Source organism: Papaver somniferum, chromosome 2 (assembly GCF_003573695.1).
Source record: "Papaver somniferum cultivar HN1 chromosome 2, ASM357369v1, whole genome shotgun sequence".
Taxonomy (NCBI): Eukaryota; Viridiplantae; Streptophyta; class Magnoliopsida; order Ranunculales; family Papaveraceae; genus Papaver; species Papaver somniferum.
This window is the reverse complement of record NC_039359.1, coordinates 153,515,260-153,533,274: the sequence shown is the minus strand read 5'-3', so window position 1 is coordinate 153,533,274 and position 18,015 is coordinate 153,515,260. Positions and strand designations below refer to the sequence as shown.

Genomic DNA, 18,015 nt, shown 5'->3' with positions numbered 1-18,015 from the left:
TTTACATCTGCAGACACCAAAAAAATGTATCCATAATGTTTAAAATACCAAAATGTTAGATTGGATGGTTTTTACAAGTTAAAAGTACCAAAATGTTTAAAATACATGAGGATGCATTGGATAACGTGTGAACATGGAAATCCATTTACCTCTCATCTTCGACAAGTGCAGTTGAAAGCACACAACTCCACTAAATGTTTTTTTGGGAGGAACTAGCGTATACACCTCAAACAAGCCATCCCCTGCTTTCTTAACCCTATAGCTTCTCCCAACATCCTTAATCTTCTTAAGGCGCCCTTCCATTCTTGGCGTAAGATGTCCTTCCCAACTTTGACTTTCTTTCTTCCTTTTATACATAAACTCCATAAGAAGAATACGTATTTTTCCGCTAAATAAGATTGGGGAAGACCCTTGTCATTCTTGATCCAATTATTAAAACATTCAGCAACACTAGAACTCTTTTCTCCATAACGCATTCCAAGAAATGCATAGGTTTCCCAATTCATATGAGGGATTCCATAGAGCCATATAATCATTTTATTCAAGTTGTAGATCTTCATGGTTTTTATAGCATTAGCGAAACCTTGAGGAGTGAGAGCATAGTATGCGTACTTGAACAAACTACAGCAGCCTTGTGTCTCTTATCATTTTTGGATACAAGAATTTTAGCTTCATATGGTAAAAACAATAGGAATGAGGACATCCAGGAAAAACTTCTGGAACTGCATGTATCAAGCCTTTACCTCGATCGCTAATAAAAGTTATAGTTCTTCCAACAATAAGAATGTTCTTCAACTTCTCTAAAAACTATACCCAATTTGGTTTATCCTCGCATGACGCTATACCAAAAGCTAATGAAAAAATTCCTGCAAATAAAACACAAGTACAAAAAGAAACTACAATTATTACAAAAATAGAAATTTAAAGGTATCTGAAGATTACAAAATATATTCAAAAAAACAAAAATGAAAATAAGAAGACTGTACAAGGATAAAAGAATATACCTTGATTAGCATTCTTCCCAATAACTACCAGTAAGGCACCTTTGTATTTCCCAACAAGAAAAGTGGCATCAAGGATTATCATAGGACGACAGTAGTTGTTAAAGCCATGTATACTTGCATCAAAAGATATAAAAAATCTCTCAAACTTCTTAGAAACTTTATCAACTTCAAGAACAACTTCACTACCAGGATTGTATTTCTTGACAACATCTACATACCATGTAAAGTCTGAATATGACTTTATATCATCTCCCCACAAAACTTCCTTTCCATATTCAAGTCCAGAATAAGCTTGATGATATGTTAACTCTATGCCATAATCTAATTCAAAAATATCTTGTATATCATAAGCTTTTTTCTTGAGTGGTCTGTAAAAACTTACGCTTGCATTTAAATTTGCGAGAATCAGTAGTACCAGCTCCACACGTGTGCTCTTAGTGAAATGTTTTAATTGTAAAAACATCATTATTACTGTCAACTGCTGAAGCATGAAATGTCCATTTACATGTTGTCGTGTCAAATTTTCCACACTTTGAGAAACACACCAAAAATAAAAAAAATAAGAAGAAGACAAAAAAGAAGATATAAATAAAAATTTGGGTGAACAGGGGAAAAATATGCATATTTCGTGAACAAGAAAACGTTTCCATATTTTCTACACAGGAAAAAAATACCTTAACAGTGTATCGGTAGGGAGCAGTCTTTACTATTGCATATGTGTGGCCAGTGATATGAAATGCTTATCTACTGTTGAATGAACTACATTAACCCCTCCTACAAACTGTTGCCCAACATCACCAAGAACATTTTCCCAATCCTTTAACCTCCTCGGGCGAGAAACTTGTGCTCTATCTTCAATAAAAGCAGTTGCGCTATCTTCATCCAATTCATCATCTACAACACCATCGTAATCTGCTGATACTACCATAGAAGAACAACTATCCCCAACAAATTCAATTGACAAGTCAAAAGAGTTGACATTATTAATGATGAAGTAACAAATCGTTGATTGAAGCTGAATATCTAACTGCAGACTAACTTTGTTTCCATTAGACATATAAGAGAAGTAGAAATCTGAATTACGGAGAGAGATCCAACGAGATTTAGCAGTCGACTTTATCTCATCCATTGTCGATATTGTTGTGACATTATATGAAAATTTTAAATTGAAAAAATGAACAACTGCTGTAGCATTAACTCCCATATTCCCTCTGCAAAAACAAACAGAACACAAAAAATGTTAGCTCTAGCGAATTTAAATGAGTGTATAATATGTGCACAGGTAAAAAGTTTAAACAAGATAACAAACGAGTGATGAATTTCTACACACGCAAAAGTTTGTGCACAGGTCTTACTACACATGTATAAATTTAAATGAGTGTATAGTATCTGCACTAGTAAAAAGTTGAAAACAATAAGAAAACAAATTTTAAATTTTTTAAAATGAGTGTATAGAATCTTCACAGGGTCAAAAATTTTGTAACTTCATCAAGATAACTTCATCAATGTTAGCTCTAGAGAATTTAAATTAGTGTATAGTATGTGCACATGTAAAATAACAAAAATAACAAACTAAAAAGTTATCAATAGAAACACAATTCAATTGAATCAAAAATACTTTTCATCTCATAGTCTCCGTACTTTTTCAATTAAATTAAAAATACAATTCAATTGAATCAAACTGCACATGCAAAATGGAACAGGAAAGAAGATGAAAACATACCTCATAATTTCGATGAAATATTCTGTGAATCGAATTGAACTCAGAAAGGAGATAACAGCTCGTGAAGCTCTGAAGTAAATTGATTACTCAGGAGGAAAATTCACTAATCTGCTGCTGCGATTATGATGTGCTCGGCATCATAAATCTTATTTCGATCAAATTATATCACTAAATCTCCTAAGACTCAATATGCTATTGTGAATAATGGAGTGACTAAGTTTACAGATGAGATCTGCTGCTGTGATTATGATGTTCTCGGCGTTATGATGCTCACGGCGATAAACATCAGCTTGTTTATGATGTTCTCAGATTATGATGTTGCCATGGATTTGGAGAGCGATTATGATGAGAAATTTGGTTTTTTCTGCTTCTGTTTCTCAAATTAAAGTATATATTCTACGATTTTAAGCTTAGGGTATTTTCAAAATGAAAAGTTTATTATTTTCGACGTCAGCGAATAAATTTAATTAAATAATCCTACATGTTATTGTTTTGGCCCTCTCTTTCAGGTGGGCTTAAAAAATCCGAATCCATCTAAAACTCAAGGCCAAGAGAGTAAGAAAGAGTGAGGAGAGGGTCAAACACTTAATTCCCACTTTTGCATTTAAGATGGAGTACTTCACTATCCTTTAGCTAGGGGTGAGCAACGGACGGACGGATGCGGATTAGGGGTCACCCGCGTTCAATTCGTCGAAGTTGCGGATTTGAAAAATCCAACCGTGTCCGATCCAATCACCCGCGGATTTGATATCCGCGGATCAGCGATTAATACAGTGCGGATACAGATTAACCGCGGATCGTTACAAAAAAAGAAAAACTTTGATATCCTCGTTCTTGTTCTTGTTAATTGGGGAGATGGAAACCATATGGTTCTTTACTTCTTTGTATTAAGAAGTGCCAATCTCATTCTCAGGTGACAGATTAATATTAATATTAATATTACTTTGTATCATCTTCAATTAATATTACTCTATCACTTAAAGTAAATGGTAAACTTTGAACTCTGCTTACTGGTATTTTATTTCCATACTGTTCTCGTCCCATTATTCTTTGATTCTCTCTCTATCTCTAGGTATAACCGCAAGCCTCTTCTGCAAACCCCAAATTAGATTCCTTAGTACCGTAAACAAACCTTAGATTCCTCTTCTGAAAGTTTCCAATTATCCCGACTTCACCTTCTGATGATAGACTAGCAAGAGCTAAACAAACTTGAGAAGCATCATCTTTAACAAAATAAAACATACCTCACACATCCACTTTTACTCTGACAGTATCTTCAAAATGCATATCCATAGTAGGAATGTTAACATTTTCAAACGCTGTTAAGTTAAAACAAGTGTCTAATATTGAAGATGATAGAGGGTGCCCTAAGATGCGGATGAATCCGCGGATTTCAAAGTCCAACCACAATCAAACCGTGTAAACATGCGGATTTGAAAATCCCACCCGTGCCTGGCCCATAACTCTTGCGGATTAGGTTTTACCCGCAATTTTACGGACGAATACGAGTGAAATCCGCGGTTCCGTTTTTTTTGCACAGCCCTACCTTTAGCTGATTTTTCAAAAAACGGGAGGGCACCTTATACATTACATTCTGAAATGGGCCATCTAAAAATATTCCCCTTGTCGGGTAGCTTTACATATAGTACATCCTTCATGAAGTGAACCGACATCAGGTTGGTAACACAGCGACGTAAGGCAAGATAAGATAAGAACACACCACATGCTAATGATGCAACCGTGAATAACGTGCTATGTTGGGGGTCTAAGAATTCGCGTATCATCTCATAAAACTATTCATGACAGAAAACCAGAAAAGGTTATGGGGAGTCTGCCAGAAAACCGCACAACCATCTCAGAGTTCAAACGAGCTGAGAACGATCCTCCAAAGTCACAGATCTTGTGAACATTATTCAGGCTGTAGTTGCGCCATCATCGACTAGATCATGGACACGTGGCTTGAAACTCTTCGAACACTGAAGGATCCCAAGATGATGTTCCGAAAAACATACCAGAGCCATTTACATGGACAGTAATGGTGTTATTAGTAAATTATAATTCAATTGCAGAGCAAATGAAAAGCAGTATTACACAGTAAAACACTACACAACGTGAGTTCATTGCCTTATGTTTGATTATTGATTAGTCGACAAATTATTCCAAATTTCATTTTAATGGTTTAGCTGATGATGCAGTACAGATTTCGGTTTGAGCAGTTAGATATCATAGAAGCTTTGAATCATGCTCCATATTTTGGGGCCTTCCAGAGCTTGAATGCAACCTCATGCAGAAACCGATCCGCTGGTATGGCGAGATTCCCTCCTTTCTGCGTGATAAAAGGAAACATGAGATTGTAAATTTAAAACGATATTAACAAATAGAAATGATATTAGCAGACAACATCAAACTAATGCAAGAAAACAAAACAAAACAAAACAAAACAAAACAAAACAAAACAAAACAAAACGGCTCTCTATACAAATTTACTAGGAGTAGAAAGAAGCTAATGTTAATGAAACGCGGGATTTAGATGTTTTAGTTTTGGACAATTTTTCTATGCCTACGACAAAACGAATTTCAATGCTGAGGAAAATCTGGAAGATATGAGAAGTTCAAATGTACTCAGACTCCATATCTATAGGTTGGCCACGGGTGGCTTGTGAAACTGAACAATCAGATGAACAATCGGATGAGGAACTTGTAGGTTAAATTTAAAGAATAGATAGACTAGGAAAAGCTGCTCAGCCCAAGTCCCTAGTATGGCAATGACAAAGTTGATAAGCTTCGTCAGTGTCCAAACCATCCATGACTTCTGCCAGTAACTTGAGAAATATCCTCATTAATTTGATCAGGAACCTATCACTCAGCTGCTATGTTGAACAACACAGTAGTAACCCAATTCCTATTTAAACACGGAATCCTTAAATGTATATTCATAGTCACTAGTTCCTATTTCTTGTCCGTTATTCAAATGGTGAAACGATTCAATAAAAAAAAAAAGAACTCTTAACAATAAAAGTTCAGACGTGGTTGATGAACCTAATTATTTACTAAAGCTGATAGATATCAATCAAAATGACCACAGCAATTTTTTACGAGGATCTGTAATCTAATCTTTGCGGTCTACCTATCCCCAGGAAATGAAAGGAAGATAAAATATAATTGTAAACTTTACCTCCTTAATATCTTGGAAAGAAAACCTCTCTGCCATATCTTTCCGGGTGACGGCTTCCTGCCATTGTGTGATTAGCATCGGACAATAATGCCTACAGAGCAAATTTAGCTTGAGCTGTGAGATATGGCACAACCTTGATAGCAGTTCAGTACAGAAATAATTATACAAATGACAATGCTCAATTTGTACTTTACTCACAACACACAACAGCAGTACAATAAATGCTCAAGTGTACCTGATGTTATTTATTAGATTAGCTCCTTTCATGGTGTAACTTTGACGAGGGCAAAGCAAGGAAAGACTTGAGTTCTTCTTTTGTGAGTTCAAATGTAACAAACTGCTATCCTCATCGTCTACTGACGATCCATAGCTCATCACTACAGATAAGTGTAAACGAGAAGCGATTTCTGATCCAGGTTGCGCTGTTTGCAATATCCCACCAACCAACGAATTGATCAAATCTACCTCATTCCCAACAACCTCTTCTTTCAGGATATTCACCTTCTCACCGCATCCAACGTGCACACACACTAAATCAAACTCGCTTGTTTCTGATGTCTTGCCTCCTTGAAAGCCTAGCAATTTCAGCAACTCAGAGGCTGGTGGTTCATCAAAAGAAGATTTGTACTTAGTCAAGTCGTCAAATTCCAATACAGTGAAACCAAGATATCTTCCAAAAGACTTCACATTTGAATCTTCTGATACAATAGCAGCTCTCAATCCCATAAATCTGCAATTTGATAAACACGGATTCTAGTTTAAGAACAAAAACACTAATTTATGACTCTTTCTCAATGTGACGGAATTCACACAAACTTAAGAAGATAATACCTGTCTGATATGGTAGACACCGAGGACTCTTTTGAGCAGTCCGGAGAACTTCCTCCTTTCTGAAAAAAGGAAGAAAATAAGTCACTTTACTACATAAATATCATCAAAAATGTTGACAGACAAGAAAAGAAGAATGCCATTTTGCATTCCAGTAGTTTAATAATATTACCTTCATTATGTAAGCATCATAAGCATCTAACAATTGTGCCAACTCCCTAACCACTCTCTCATCCTCACTTTCTGCAAGTTATGGAAACTGAAACAATTATAAGACTACACATACATATGAATACTTATAAAAAAAATACATTTTATTCTAAATATGTTACTGTATGATCCACATTAAAGCTTCTCACACATAATTGGAAATAAATAGTGAAATTTCCTTTTCACTTTAAAGAACTACTTATTACAACACGAGTAACACATAGTTTTACTCAGTGATGAAAACAACAATAGAGCAACATGACCAGGGATTCGTAATCTCGAAACCAATAAAAGAGCAAATTATAATGGAAACAATTGCCAATGACCAACCTAACTTCAACTAATTCCCAAGCTTATAAGTCTTATAACAAGTGCACGTTTCTGCAGTACCGAAAATATAAGCAATCCTTGCACAAACGACATGGTACAGGTGTTTGAAATCTATCATGAAAACAGCTAACCCAATGACTACAAACTCTGAGTTAGTTATTCAGAATGTTCTGTACTGTCTTAACTTGATAAGTGGAAGGGGGGGATGTCCCACTTATAAAATCGTCCCAGCTTATCTATGAAATTTTCAAACTCTAAAAGAAATACGTAGCTTCCATGACAAACTCAGTTGGGCAGTAGGATCTAAAGTTGACCCAAACTTCAAACAACAATGCAGAAGCGCAGCTCTCGTCATTGAAGATGTGCATTGGATTACCACCAACTTTGTCAACTAGCTCTAATAGCAGGATTTGCTCATTTTCAGAGTTGGTAGATTCTCCACAAAGAAATGTTCTAATTCGCAAACTCAAATTGAAGAGATTGAACTGTCAAAGACAAAACAACTCCCAACAGTCTATCTTTTGGGACCTGCCTACATACAAGACAATTTCTACTAGTGCAACATTATAGATGAATCTATCGACTATCTACTAGTGTGCCATAAATTTTAAGTCTTTCTCAACAGTTAATCCCTTTTGCTGTTATATGCATCAAAACCAGAACAAGAAAAGAAGAAAAAAAAAGCTAAATTTAAGATTTTGAAAGTAACCCATTAATCAATTAGATAAAAAACACAAACCCCATTACTAAGTTTAGTAAATAGAGAATTTGAATTGGAATTGAGTTAAAAAAAACGAACCTGCATTAGGGGATTGGGTGAGAGATAAGAATCCAGAGCAACCTCGAGAAACGAGATCATGAAGATGAATGTGTGATGATGAGATTTGTTTAACTAATCCATCACCATATATTATCAAACTTCTACTTGCTTTGTCCGCCATTTTTTTCTTTCTTCTTACTTTCAGAGAGAGTGTGTGCGGATTATGTACGCAGATTGTTTACTTTTGTTGATTCGGGGGTGTATATAGTGTGTGGATTTTTTAGCTAAGGGGCGACCAACAATTCCCGTATGGATACAAACGTGTCAGGGTGTTGTTGCGACTCGTTGCAATACTGATACGGATACGGGAAAGCCGAGATTCTTGAACCGTATGGCCACAGTGCCAGACGAAGATGCATTCTATAGATGGGACATTGTTTGGCAATTTTGGCAAATGCATTTCTGATTCTTTTGAGTTGGGATGGATTGCATTTCAAGAGTTTCCGGTATGTTACACACTTAAGGACTGGCCGGCTATAACCGGCCAGGTAAATGGGCACAATTATTGTGTGTTACACCGTTGCAGGCCAAGTCAGTGTCTGATAATGATTGCGCGACACAACATAGACTGTCAAGTGCTAAGAATGGCATAACCCTGCAGGGCCAGTGAAGCGCAAAAGTGGCGCTACACTGTAAAGACATTTGACTAAGTAATGAAGCTTATTGGCCGACACAATAAAGCTTCATTGAGGGAAAGGCAGGCAAGGCCAAAGTGACAAGATGTAACATGCGATGTTGGCATTAAAGCATGTCCATGGAATTGAGTTGTCTCAAACTCAAGGATGATGCAAGAAGGTAGAATAGGCCAAGAGCTGGTTTATGCATTATTTCAAGGCAGGGCCAAAGCTTGAATAATGCAAACAAGTTAGCAATGCAAGAGTGGCATTGTTATTGTCAAGCAAATTGGCTAAGTGAAGCATATGACGCATGAATAACTAGACTGAGCTTAAGGAGTTAGACTTGATGATTGAAGCACAAGGATTGTTTATACATTAGCTTAGAGCAATAAGCATGCAGGGCCAAGATGGCTGAGCATTGGATCAAGGCCAAGATTCAGTAAAGCACAACGGTTGTGCAATACGGCTCAAGTGACGGTTAGGAGTTGGTTACGGGCTGCACAAGCATGCCAATGACGCGAGACAAAGTAGAACGGTTATAAAGGGAATTTATAAGCGTGGGAGAAGGTTCTTAACTGCTAGAGAACTGGTGTTGGACGATGGCGCCAGTTTAGAGAAAAACTGGCCAGTTAGCACAGTTATACGCGGTTATGGCACTAATGGTTGTCCCATGCGTATGCAACGGTTGTGCACGGTTTTGGCCAAGTAAAGTTGTTATATAAATAGTCTTAGGGCATGGAAAATTTGGCAGGCTTACATAAGAGAGTGTGAGACTCAAATTATGAGAGTTTTGTAAGGCTAAGGCTTGGTTCAAGGTGAACAAGTATGTGTAAGTCCCTAAGTGGGAAAGTTTTGTATCTATTACCTTTGATGGAATAAAAAGAGTTGATTGTATCATGTTCTAAGTGTTCTTGGTTGACTGATTGTTGGTGGCAATGTTTGAATGCATTATGGGGTGCATTTGAGAAGTATAGAGAAGTGAAAGAAGGCTAAAGACTTTTGAGTTGGTTGTTTGCATTGGTGCAAACTTATAAGGCTGAAGTGCAAGTGGGTGAAGCTTGATTCACAGAACCACTGTGCTGTCGGGTTACAGTTTTGCAGAAATTTGGAAGAGGCATTTGAAGGTGTGACAGTTTGGGTATCAGAGCTATGTTTGGTACACAATTCTTGTGTATTTGTTAGATAATACACAAGTAATTATTTCTCTCTTAAGATGTTTTCGTGTGAGCAAGTAAGTGGTGCATTATTTTCAGAGAATTTTCATTAGAAATAGGTTCTAAAGGCATGATGATCGACGAAGAACTAACGGGTATGTTTGATCAATTAGAGGAGTATGGTGATCTTGGCAATCTTACCATTGACATGCATGGGTAGTGATGGCCTAGATGTTCCTCTTGGTTCTGAAGATTAAGGCAGGCTAGATTTACTTGAAGAAAGAACATCATATTAGTTTAAAGAATTTGACGAAAGGGTAGGTGCAGTCGAGGACAAGGTGTATGATACAACCTTGCTGAATTGGGAAACCAATGATGAAATGACTGAATTGAAGGGAAAATTCAGTGACATGAAGACCATACTAAAAGGCCATGCGAAGAAAATATCCGAGGAGATGGAAAATCTTCGCAAGTTAATCAGTGATGGCATGTGTGCAGGGGAAAACATGAATGGAGAAAGCTCTAATCGGGTTTCCGAGCCAAGAATTTATGTTGGTTCCAGAAATGCTAGAGAAATTGAGAATTTCTTGTATGACGTTGAGGCATACTTTGACGTGAATGGAACTGGGGAAGGACAAAAGATAACTCTCGCAGGAAATTACCTTGGTGGTGATGTAAAAGTTTGGTGGATAACTATGCTACAAGAAGATGAAGTTGTTGGTTTTGCCAATCCTATGTCTTAGAATGACATGAAACTGGGATTGAGATGTCAGTTCTTGTCGAGCAATGATGCTTGGTACGCAAGAGAAAGTTTGCGCAGGCTAAAAATGACGGGTACATGATGAGTGCCAAATATTGTATATATCTATCCCTTTTTGTTGGCATTTTAACTCATCTTTTGTGCAGTAATTCTACATTTTATCCCATATTCTGTATTTTCATTGTTTTCAAGAATAAATATTTTTCTTACTTAATTTTGCATTTTTAGGTAATAAATAAAGTCTGGATGACTTGCGGAGCAAAAAGAGCAGAAAAGTAGTGAAAAGCCGGGAGAAATCACGCAAGGAAGCCGCGAAGAATGGTGCGCACAACCTCATTTTCTACACACAAAAACGCCTCCGTTCTCAGCCATCAGATCAGTTCTCAGAAGCATCCGATGGTCGCTCCTTCATAGAGCATCAAAATCTGAAGTCTCTGCCAAGCACCACAGCGCTGAAATTCCAAGCCTTCAGATTAGATGGTAGTTGAATCCAACGGTTGCTCCCTTGCTGTTCATCAAAGTTTGATATCTCCGCCTTACACTACAACACCTAACCTAATCTAGCACCGTTCGTTTCGTTGTATCCCTTCATCCGACGGTCGCTCCTCGCTTGCCTCCGCATCACCGTTAGATCTACCAACCATCTTCGCATCCCGCAGCTCAGAGTCACAAAACATCAAAATTTGATGAAGCCGCCACACACTGGAGCACCAAACCCTATACCAGCTACCCAAATGCACCCTTCTCCCAAAAACATCGAGCTCTTCTCCTCCACTCCGTCTGCAGAGAGCTGCTCTGCAACTCCATCACCTCCACCAGCTACACCTCGCTGAACCACACCACCCTGCCATCGCCACTTCCTCCACTGTCACCAAACACCACCTACACGCCGTAGCTACCTCCCCTACCTCTATAGCCATCTAACTTATTGATTTTTCACCACTGAAACCCTAGGTGATAAATCAATAAACTAGGTGAGGGTATAAGACGCAATTGAAGACATGGAGAGGAGCAGGAGACTAAGGAGAAGAATGGGTCGAAAGAAGACTCGTCAAATCACATGTTAGGTGAGTTTAATTTCAAACCCTAATTTCTTAATTTTTAGGGTTTTTCTAGCAAACCTAATTTTTGATAGGGAAAGCCTAGAGAAGAACAAAGATGATATGGGTATGGCCGAATTAGGTGAATTAGGTGAGAAATCCCAATTATTTTAATGTTTTCAATTTGGGGATTTTTTGGGTTAAAACCCTAATTTTGTAATTGGGTATAAATTGGGACTGTGGGTGTGATGTAAAGACTCATGCTGGACTAGCCAGTGTCCAGGACTGTGAAGTTCTGTTAATGTTTAATTTTAAATTTCAATTTCAATTTTAGTTAATTTTCAATTTCTGTTTTATTTCATGTTTAATTCCATGTTCATTTAATTTATGTTCTTATAATTTCTGTTTGTTTCTAATTTCAATTTGGTTTTGTGTTTAATGTTAGTTCACTATTATGTCAGTTTTGTGTTTAATGTTTAGTTTTGTGCTTAATGTTAGTTCACTGTTAAGTGCCATGTTTATGCTCAACTGTGTTTCAATTCATTGTCAAGAAGTGATGGAATGTTAGGCTAGAAGCTTTGAAGCATTGTTTTGATTGAGCAATGGGAGAAATTAGTGCTCATAGCAAGCTAATTCTCTTTCCCATTCCTTTTGTATGCTTAGGATGCATTGTGTTGATTGAGCATTGGGAGAAATTAGTGCTCATAGCAAGCTAATTCTCTTCCCATTCTATTTGTATGCCTAGAGCCACTGCTTTGGCCTTGTTTTGTCACCACTGTTAGCTTCACCATCTCCCCTGCCCTTGGCTTAGGCCTTGGTTCATTTCCATTGTTGTTGTTTAGTTCTTTGCTGTTAGTCATTGTCTTGTTTTATTTACTGCATTGCCTTTGCTTTATTGCCTTGTTTTCCCACTGTTTTCTCCCTTGCCTTGTTCTGCTGCTGCTGCTTTCTTTTCTTTGCTACTGCAGCTGTCTCCTTCCACTGCTGCTGCTGCTGCAACTGAGCCCAAAGCTCACTTCACTCCTGAGCCCAAGTTCAATTCAGTGAAACCAAAGGCTAAAAGCCCAGGTTTAATCCCAAGGCCCATCCAACTGAGCCCAAAGCTCAGCTCACTCCAAAAAGCTAAGGCCCAATTCACTTCAAAGCCCAGCTCAACCCAAGGCTCAAAGCCCAGTTCATTAAGGCCCAGCCACAGTTCAGGTTAAGGCTCAAAGCCCAATTCAGTCCACTGTGGGCTTAATCAAAAGCCTAATTCAGAGACCAAAGCCCAAGTTCTCAGTTCAATTCAAAGGCCCAAGGCCTCAAGCACTTCATCATTACAAACAAACCCACTAAGCCCAAAGCAAATTTAGAGCCCAATAGCAATTTAGAGCCCAAATAGCTAAACACTACAAAACACTCCCAATCTCTGTGGATCGACCCGTACTTGCACGAGCTACAACCGACGACCGTGCACTTGCGGTATTACTGTAGGCCCCCGTTTCATTTCGCTTAATTTATACACCTCCCCGGGCCCACCAAGTTTTTGGCGCCGCTGCCGGGGATTGGTGCTGTGTTTTTCTTGTAGTTTTATTAGCTATTTTTGCATTTCACTGCATAACATTTGCATCTGCATCTGCTTCACTTCATTTGCTGTTGGACCTGCTGTTCTGAACCTGTTTTTCCTCTGCTGGGACGCCACCAAGGAAAAGAACCAAAGCCCAACTGGGTTTTTGCAACAATATCAGAGCAGCTGGGCTGTGCTTAAAAGGTAACCCATTTAAGAGAACCCGAATTGTGGGCTTCCAATTTTTTAATTGTGGGCATGTAATATTAAAGCCAATTTTTGGGCTTCTCTTATTTTCTGTTGGGTTTGTAATAATTTATTTGTGGGCTTGTTTGTTTAATTTGTGAGCTTGTATTTAATTTTTGTGAGCGTGTTTAATTTGGACTTGTATTTTGTATTCTGGGTTTTTAAAACCCAGCTGAGCTTGTAACCGATCACGCTAGTTAAACTCGTTAGTGGGCCGAGTACCCAAATTCTAGGCCGAGATTTTGGACTCAGTTCCACCAAAAGTTTTCAACCAAGCGGAGCCAAAGCAAACACAAAACCAACAGTGGGCTTGCTCCCATTCAAAAACCAAATTTTATTTAAAAAAAAAAAAAAAAAAGAACCAAAATTTTCTTTTGCTCCCAATTTTAAAACCAAATTTCTACTTTGCTCCCATTTTTAAACCAAATTTTCTTTTTCAAATATATCCCATCAAAAACCAAAAGTTTCCCAAAAATCCAAACCCATTAAAACCAAATAGTGGGCTTTGTAACATAGTTACTTAGCTTTTGAGCCAATCATGTCTGGATTTTGGTCTGCTCCTGGGGATGGGAATAAAACTCTTAGAGAACTTGCTTATGGGCATGTGCCACGTTATGAACCTTCCACGGACCATGATGTCAATAGTCATAGGAATTATTATGGACATTTTCAAAGTCCCGAGCCGCAATACATGAACCCTAATGACTATTCATACATGCATCATTCGTCGCAACGTGAAAATGAACATTTTGCTAGTGCCTCACTCACACAATCATCACTTATGGATCAAATAGAAGCTCGAATCACAGCTTTAGAAATGCAATCACATGAGGAATCTGTCACATCTAATTTTCTTAGGCAACCTGAAATCTATGCATGTCCCGCATGTGGTAGTTTAGACCACCCTGTTGAGAATTGTCATATTTTGCATAATTTTAGGCAATGTAGAGAAAATCCAATGTATGAAATGCCCATAAATTGTGAGGATGGTAGTCATTGGGACCATAATCAATCCTTTGAGGGTTGCGATCAATATTTTGTAAACCCTAATGACCATGCACACATGTACCATTCACCACAATTTGAACATGAAGAATTTTGTACTCCCATGAATTTAGACTCCACCACAGAAGCTTTAAGACTCTGCAAGCAAGACTATGATAGATCTACATCACGAATTCATGCACATTTAGATCAGATTTTGCTTCACCGACAAAAGGAGGAAATTCATGAGGAAATGTATGTTGTCCCTAATGAAGTGTCTAGTCCCATTCATGTAAATAATGTTGAATATGAACCTAATTTAGAGGAACATGAATCGACTAATGACACCACCACTGTTAATGAGGACCAATATGCATGCTACCATGATGATGATTATGATGATTATGATGATATGTTAGAAGAACATGAAAATATTGTGGAACCTGTTGGTTCAAAAACATATGGCTTCTCGCCCTCGACCTTCATGAATGTTGTTCTTTCTAATACTCATTGTAATTCATATGATTTTGATATTGACATGGGATTCGTACAATTATTCTGTAAAGATGAGCATGACATAGGAATACTTGAATCTTCTGTAGACACTAATATGCATGAAAATATATTTGATGTGTCTGATTCTCTACCTAATTCACATTGTGATATTTCTCCTGATTTGCCGATGCATGAGAATAAATTTGTTGATGATGATGATGATTCTGAGTGTGAACTTGCTAAACTGATTGATGATTGTGAGCATGATGTGACATGTGTAGATGAGTTAGGAGATTTTGATTTGACTAATAATGACGCACCTATTCTCCTACATGAGTCACAATCTGTTGGCCTTCCACCCAACCTAGATTTGGTTTGTACCAATATTGTAAAACCAATTTTTCTGAAAATTCCTAATCTAGGATTGGAACTGTATGCTTCCCAAGTCCTTTTGGACTATTTTGCTTCTAAGTATAATATCTTTGAGGAACCACAGTTGGAAATTGCATGTTTGCCCGTCCCTAGCACAGTTCATTTCGAGCTAGACCTTGTGCATGATGAACCCCCAAAACTGCGCGATTTTGTTTTCAAAATTATATCTTCTGTAAAATCCAGGTTTGGGGGTAGCTCATTTTGTTTCACAGTTTCACTTGCATGCCTATCATATTATTATTGTGTGAAGCTGTTGAAATGTCTACACTTTGTCTTTTGGGTTGATCCTCAACTCTTTAGATTGTTAGTGTATGGTGAATTTTTGTATATAATCCAGTAGATAAAATTTTAAAAACCCTTTTGTTCCTTTTGTATATATTTTGCTAATCCAATATGATCTCGGCTGAAATATGTTGGATTTTTGCCTTGAATAACGGAGTTTTAATTCTGCTTTCGCCGAAATCGGGTATTCTCTCTCCTTTTACTCTACTCAGCATGTCCCTTTCCATATGTTGCATTTTAATTCTTTCCATATTTTGAAACTTTGAGGACAATGTTTAGTTTAGGTTTGGGGGTATAGAGTAGATACCACGATAATATGCCATAATTGAAAACGAACTCCTTCTTTTTGAAAAAATTGAAAAATTCCAAAAAAATTGAAAAATTCAAAAAAATTAAAAAATGAAAAATCATAAAAAATGGAGCTCATTTACCTTGAAATGTTGACTCTTGTGCAAATATGTATTTTTATTAGGAGTCTTAGTCTAGATATTTAGGCACCCTGATTCTAGCACAATTCACATAGTGATAAGAAATTTGCACGCGCACGATCTACCAATACATGTATGGCCTTGATCTTCAAGGTGTTTGATAGAAAGTTACGATTGCCAATCACTTTAGAATACTGAACGAAACTTGACTAGCTTGTTCTTTGGTTGGTTGGGATAGAAGGTGGAGGTTACATTAAGAAAGACAACCATCGAATTTAACTGGGTGCATCAAAAAGGGCTACCTCTTGCAAAGTGTCATGTAATCTTTTGTTTCCTTTTGTATTTGTATCAAAAGTGTTTCAATTTTAAAAAAAAAAAAAAAGAGAAAAAAATATCAGAAAAATACAAAAAAATCAAGTATTTATCAATTCCATCATCTCTTGTTCCAAAAATAAAAAGAGAATAGTCAATGTAAATAAGAGTCATGTAAATAGTCATTTTGTTGTTTCTTTGTAATAAGCAAGGAAGGGTGTATGCCATTGATGTACAACGCGAGTAATTGTGAAATACCTCCAACTCATTCACAATTCTCGTAAAGTCCGGACAGCTAGCTAGATTTCGACCTCAGTTCTTAGCCTGAGAAACTATCTCTTGGTGATTAGTAGTCATAACTTCAGATCTTTCTTTACACATGTGTAGATACACTTTACACTCTTATCACATGTCTTTTTTTGTTATCAGTGCTAGGATTGTGCCTTTGATAGCTAGATTGACATCTCCATTTTGCTGTGAGCTTAACTGTTTTGCACATGTCACATTTGATGGAATCTGAGCTTATATTTTGACCTAGAACTTTGTAGGTACGTTCTAAGCAAACCTTCACGAGACTTCAACTCGTCCACTAGGGACACTTAGTGGTTTAAAAGGCTTAGTGCATACGCTAAATGCATTCGAGAGACCAGCGACAGTGGTATAGTTAGGATTTCCTTAGTTTTGTTTTACTTGAGGACAAGTAAAATTCAGGTTTGGGGGTATTTGATGAGTGCCACATATTGTATATATCTATCCCTTTTTGTTGGCATTTTAACTCATCTTTTGTGCAGTAATTCTACATTTTATCCCATATTCTGTATTTTCATTGTTTTCAAGAATAAATATTTTTCTTACTTAATTTTGCATTTTTAGGTAATAAATAAAGTCTGGATGACTTGCGGAGCAAAAAGAGCAGAAAAGTAGTGAAAAGCCGGGAGAAATCACGCAAGGAAGCCGCGAAGAATGGTGCGCACAACCTCATTTTCTACACACAAAAACGCCTCCGTTCTCAGCCATCAGATCAGTTCTCAGAAGCATCCGATGGTCGCTCCTTCATAGAGCATCAAAATCTGAAGTCTCTGCCAAGCACCACAGCGCTGAAATTCCAAGCCTTCAGATTAGATGGTAGTTGAATCCAACGGTTGCTCCCTTGCTGTTCATCAAAGTTTGATATCTCCGCCTTACACTACAGCAACCTCATTTTGTTTTGTGACTCGAAAGAAGAGGTAGGGGAGGTAGCTACGGCGTGTAGGTGATGTTTTGTGACTCTGAGCTGCGGGATGCGAAGATGGTTGGTAGATCTAACGGTGATGCGGAGGCAAGCGAGGAGCGACCGTCGGATGAAGGGATGTAGGTGATGTTTTGTGACTCTGAGCTGCGGGATGCGAAGATGGTTGGTAGATCTAACGGTGATGCGGAGGCAAGCGAGGAGCGACCGTCGGATGAAGGGATACAACGAAACGAACGGTGCTAGATTAGGTTAGGTGCTGTAGTGTAAGGCGGAGATATCAAACTTTGATGAACAGCAAGGGAGCAACCGTTGGATTCAACTACCATCTAATCTGAAGGCTTGGAATTTCAGCGCTGTGGTGCTTGGCAGAGACTTCAGATTTTGATGCTCTATGAAGG

General features: G+C 37.8%; 2 protein-coding genes across 2 annotated transcripts; both read right to left on the bottom strand.

The window, feature by feature from the left end:
- Positions 1–807: 807 nt before the first annotated feature.
- On the bottom strand, positions 808–1,470 carry LOC113352280. Its single transcript, XM_026596121.1, has 2 exons — positions 1,005–1,470; positions 808–866 (listed from the first exon to the last, which is right to left on the bottom strand). Exons 1-2 carry the CDS (start codon positions 1,468–1,470, stop codon positions 808–810), a joined length of 525 nt encoding a protein of 174 aa, XP_026451906.1.
- Positions 1,471–4,724: 3,254 nt separating this feature from the next.
- Positions 4,725–8,249, bottom strand: LOC113349490. Its single transcript, XM_026593462.1, has 6 exons — positions 8,070–8,249; positions 6,903–6,973; positions 6,734–6,792; positions 6,138–6,632; positions 5,903–5,993; positions 4,725–5,053 (listed from the first exon to the last, which is right to left on the bottom strand). Exons 1-6 carry the CDS (start codon positions 8,209–8,211, stop codon positions 4,967–4,969), a joined length of 945 nt encoding a protein of 314 aa, XP_026449247.1. The 5' UTR covers positions 8,212–8,249; the 3' UTR covers positions 4,725–4,966.
- Between the last annotated feature and the right edge of the window lie 9,766 nt (positions 8,250–18,015).

Bases quoted from the DNA above. Each gene is read 5' to 3' on its own strand.
- LOC113352280 (XM_026596121.1), bottom strand. From the start codon at position 1,470: ATGATGTTTTTACAATTAAAACATTTCACTAAGAGCACACGTGTGGAG. The intron at 867-1,004 runs GTATATTCTTTT...TTTTATTTGCAG, and splicing joins TGGGAAGAATGCTAATCAAG to GAATTTTTTCATTAGCTTTT.
- LOC113349490 (XM_026593462.1), bottom strand. From the start codon at position 8,211: ATGGCGGACAAAGCAAGTAGAAGTTTGATAATATATGGTGATGGATTA. The intron at 6,793-6,902 runs GTAATATTATTA...TCCTTTTTTCAG, and splicing joins ATGATGCTTACATAATGAAG to AAAGGAGGAAGTTCTCCGGA. The intron at 5,994-6,137 runs GTACACTTGAGC...TTTGCTCTGTAG, and splicing joins AATCTAATAAATAACATCAG to GCATTATTGTCCGATGCTAA.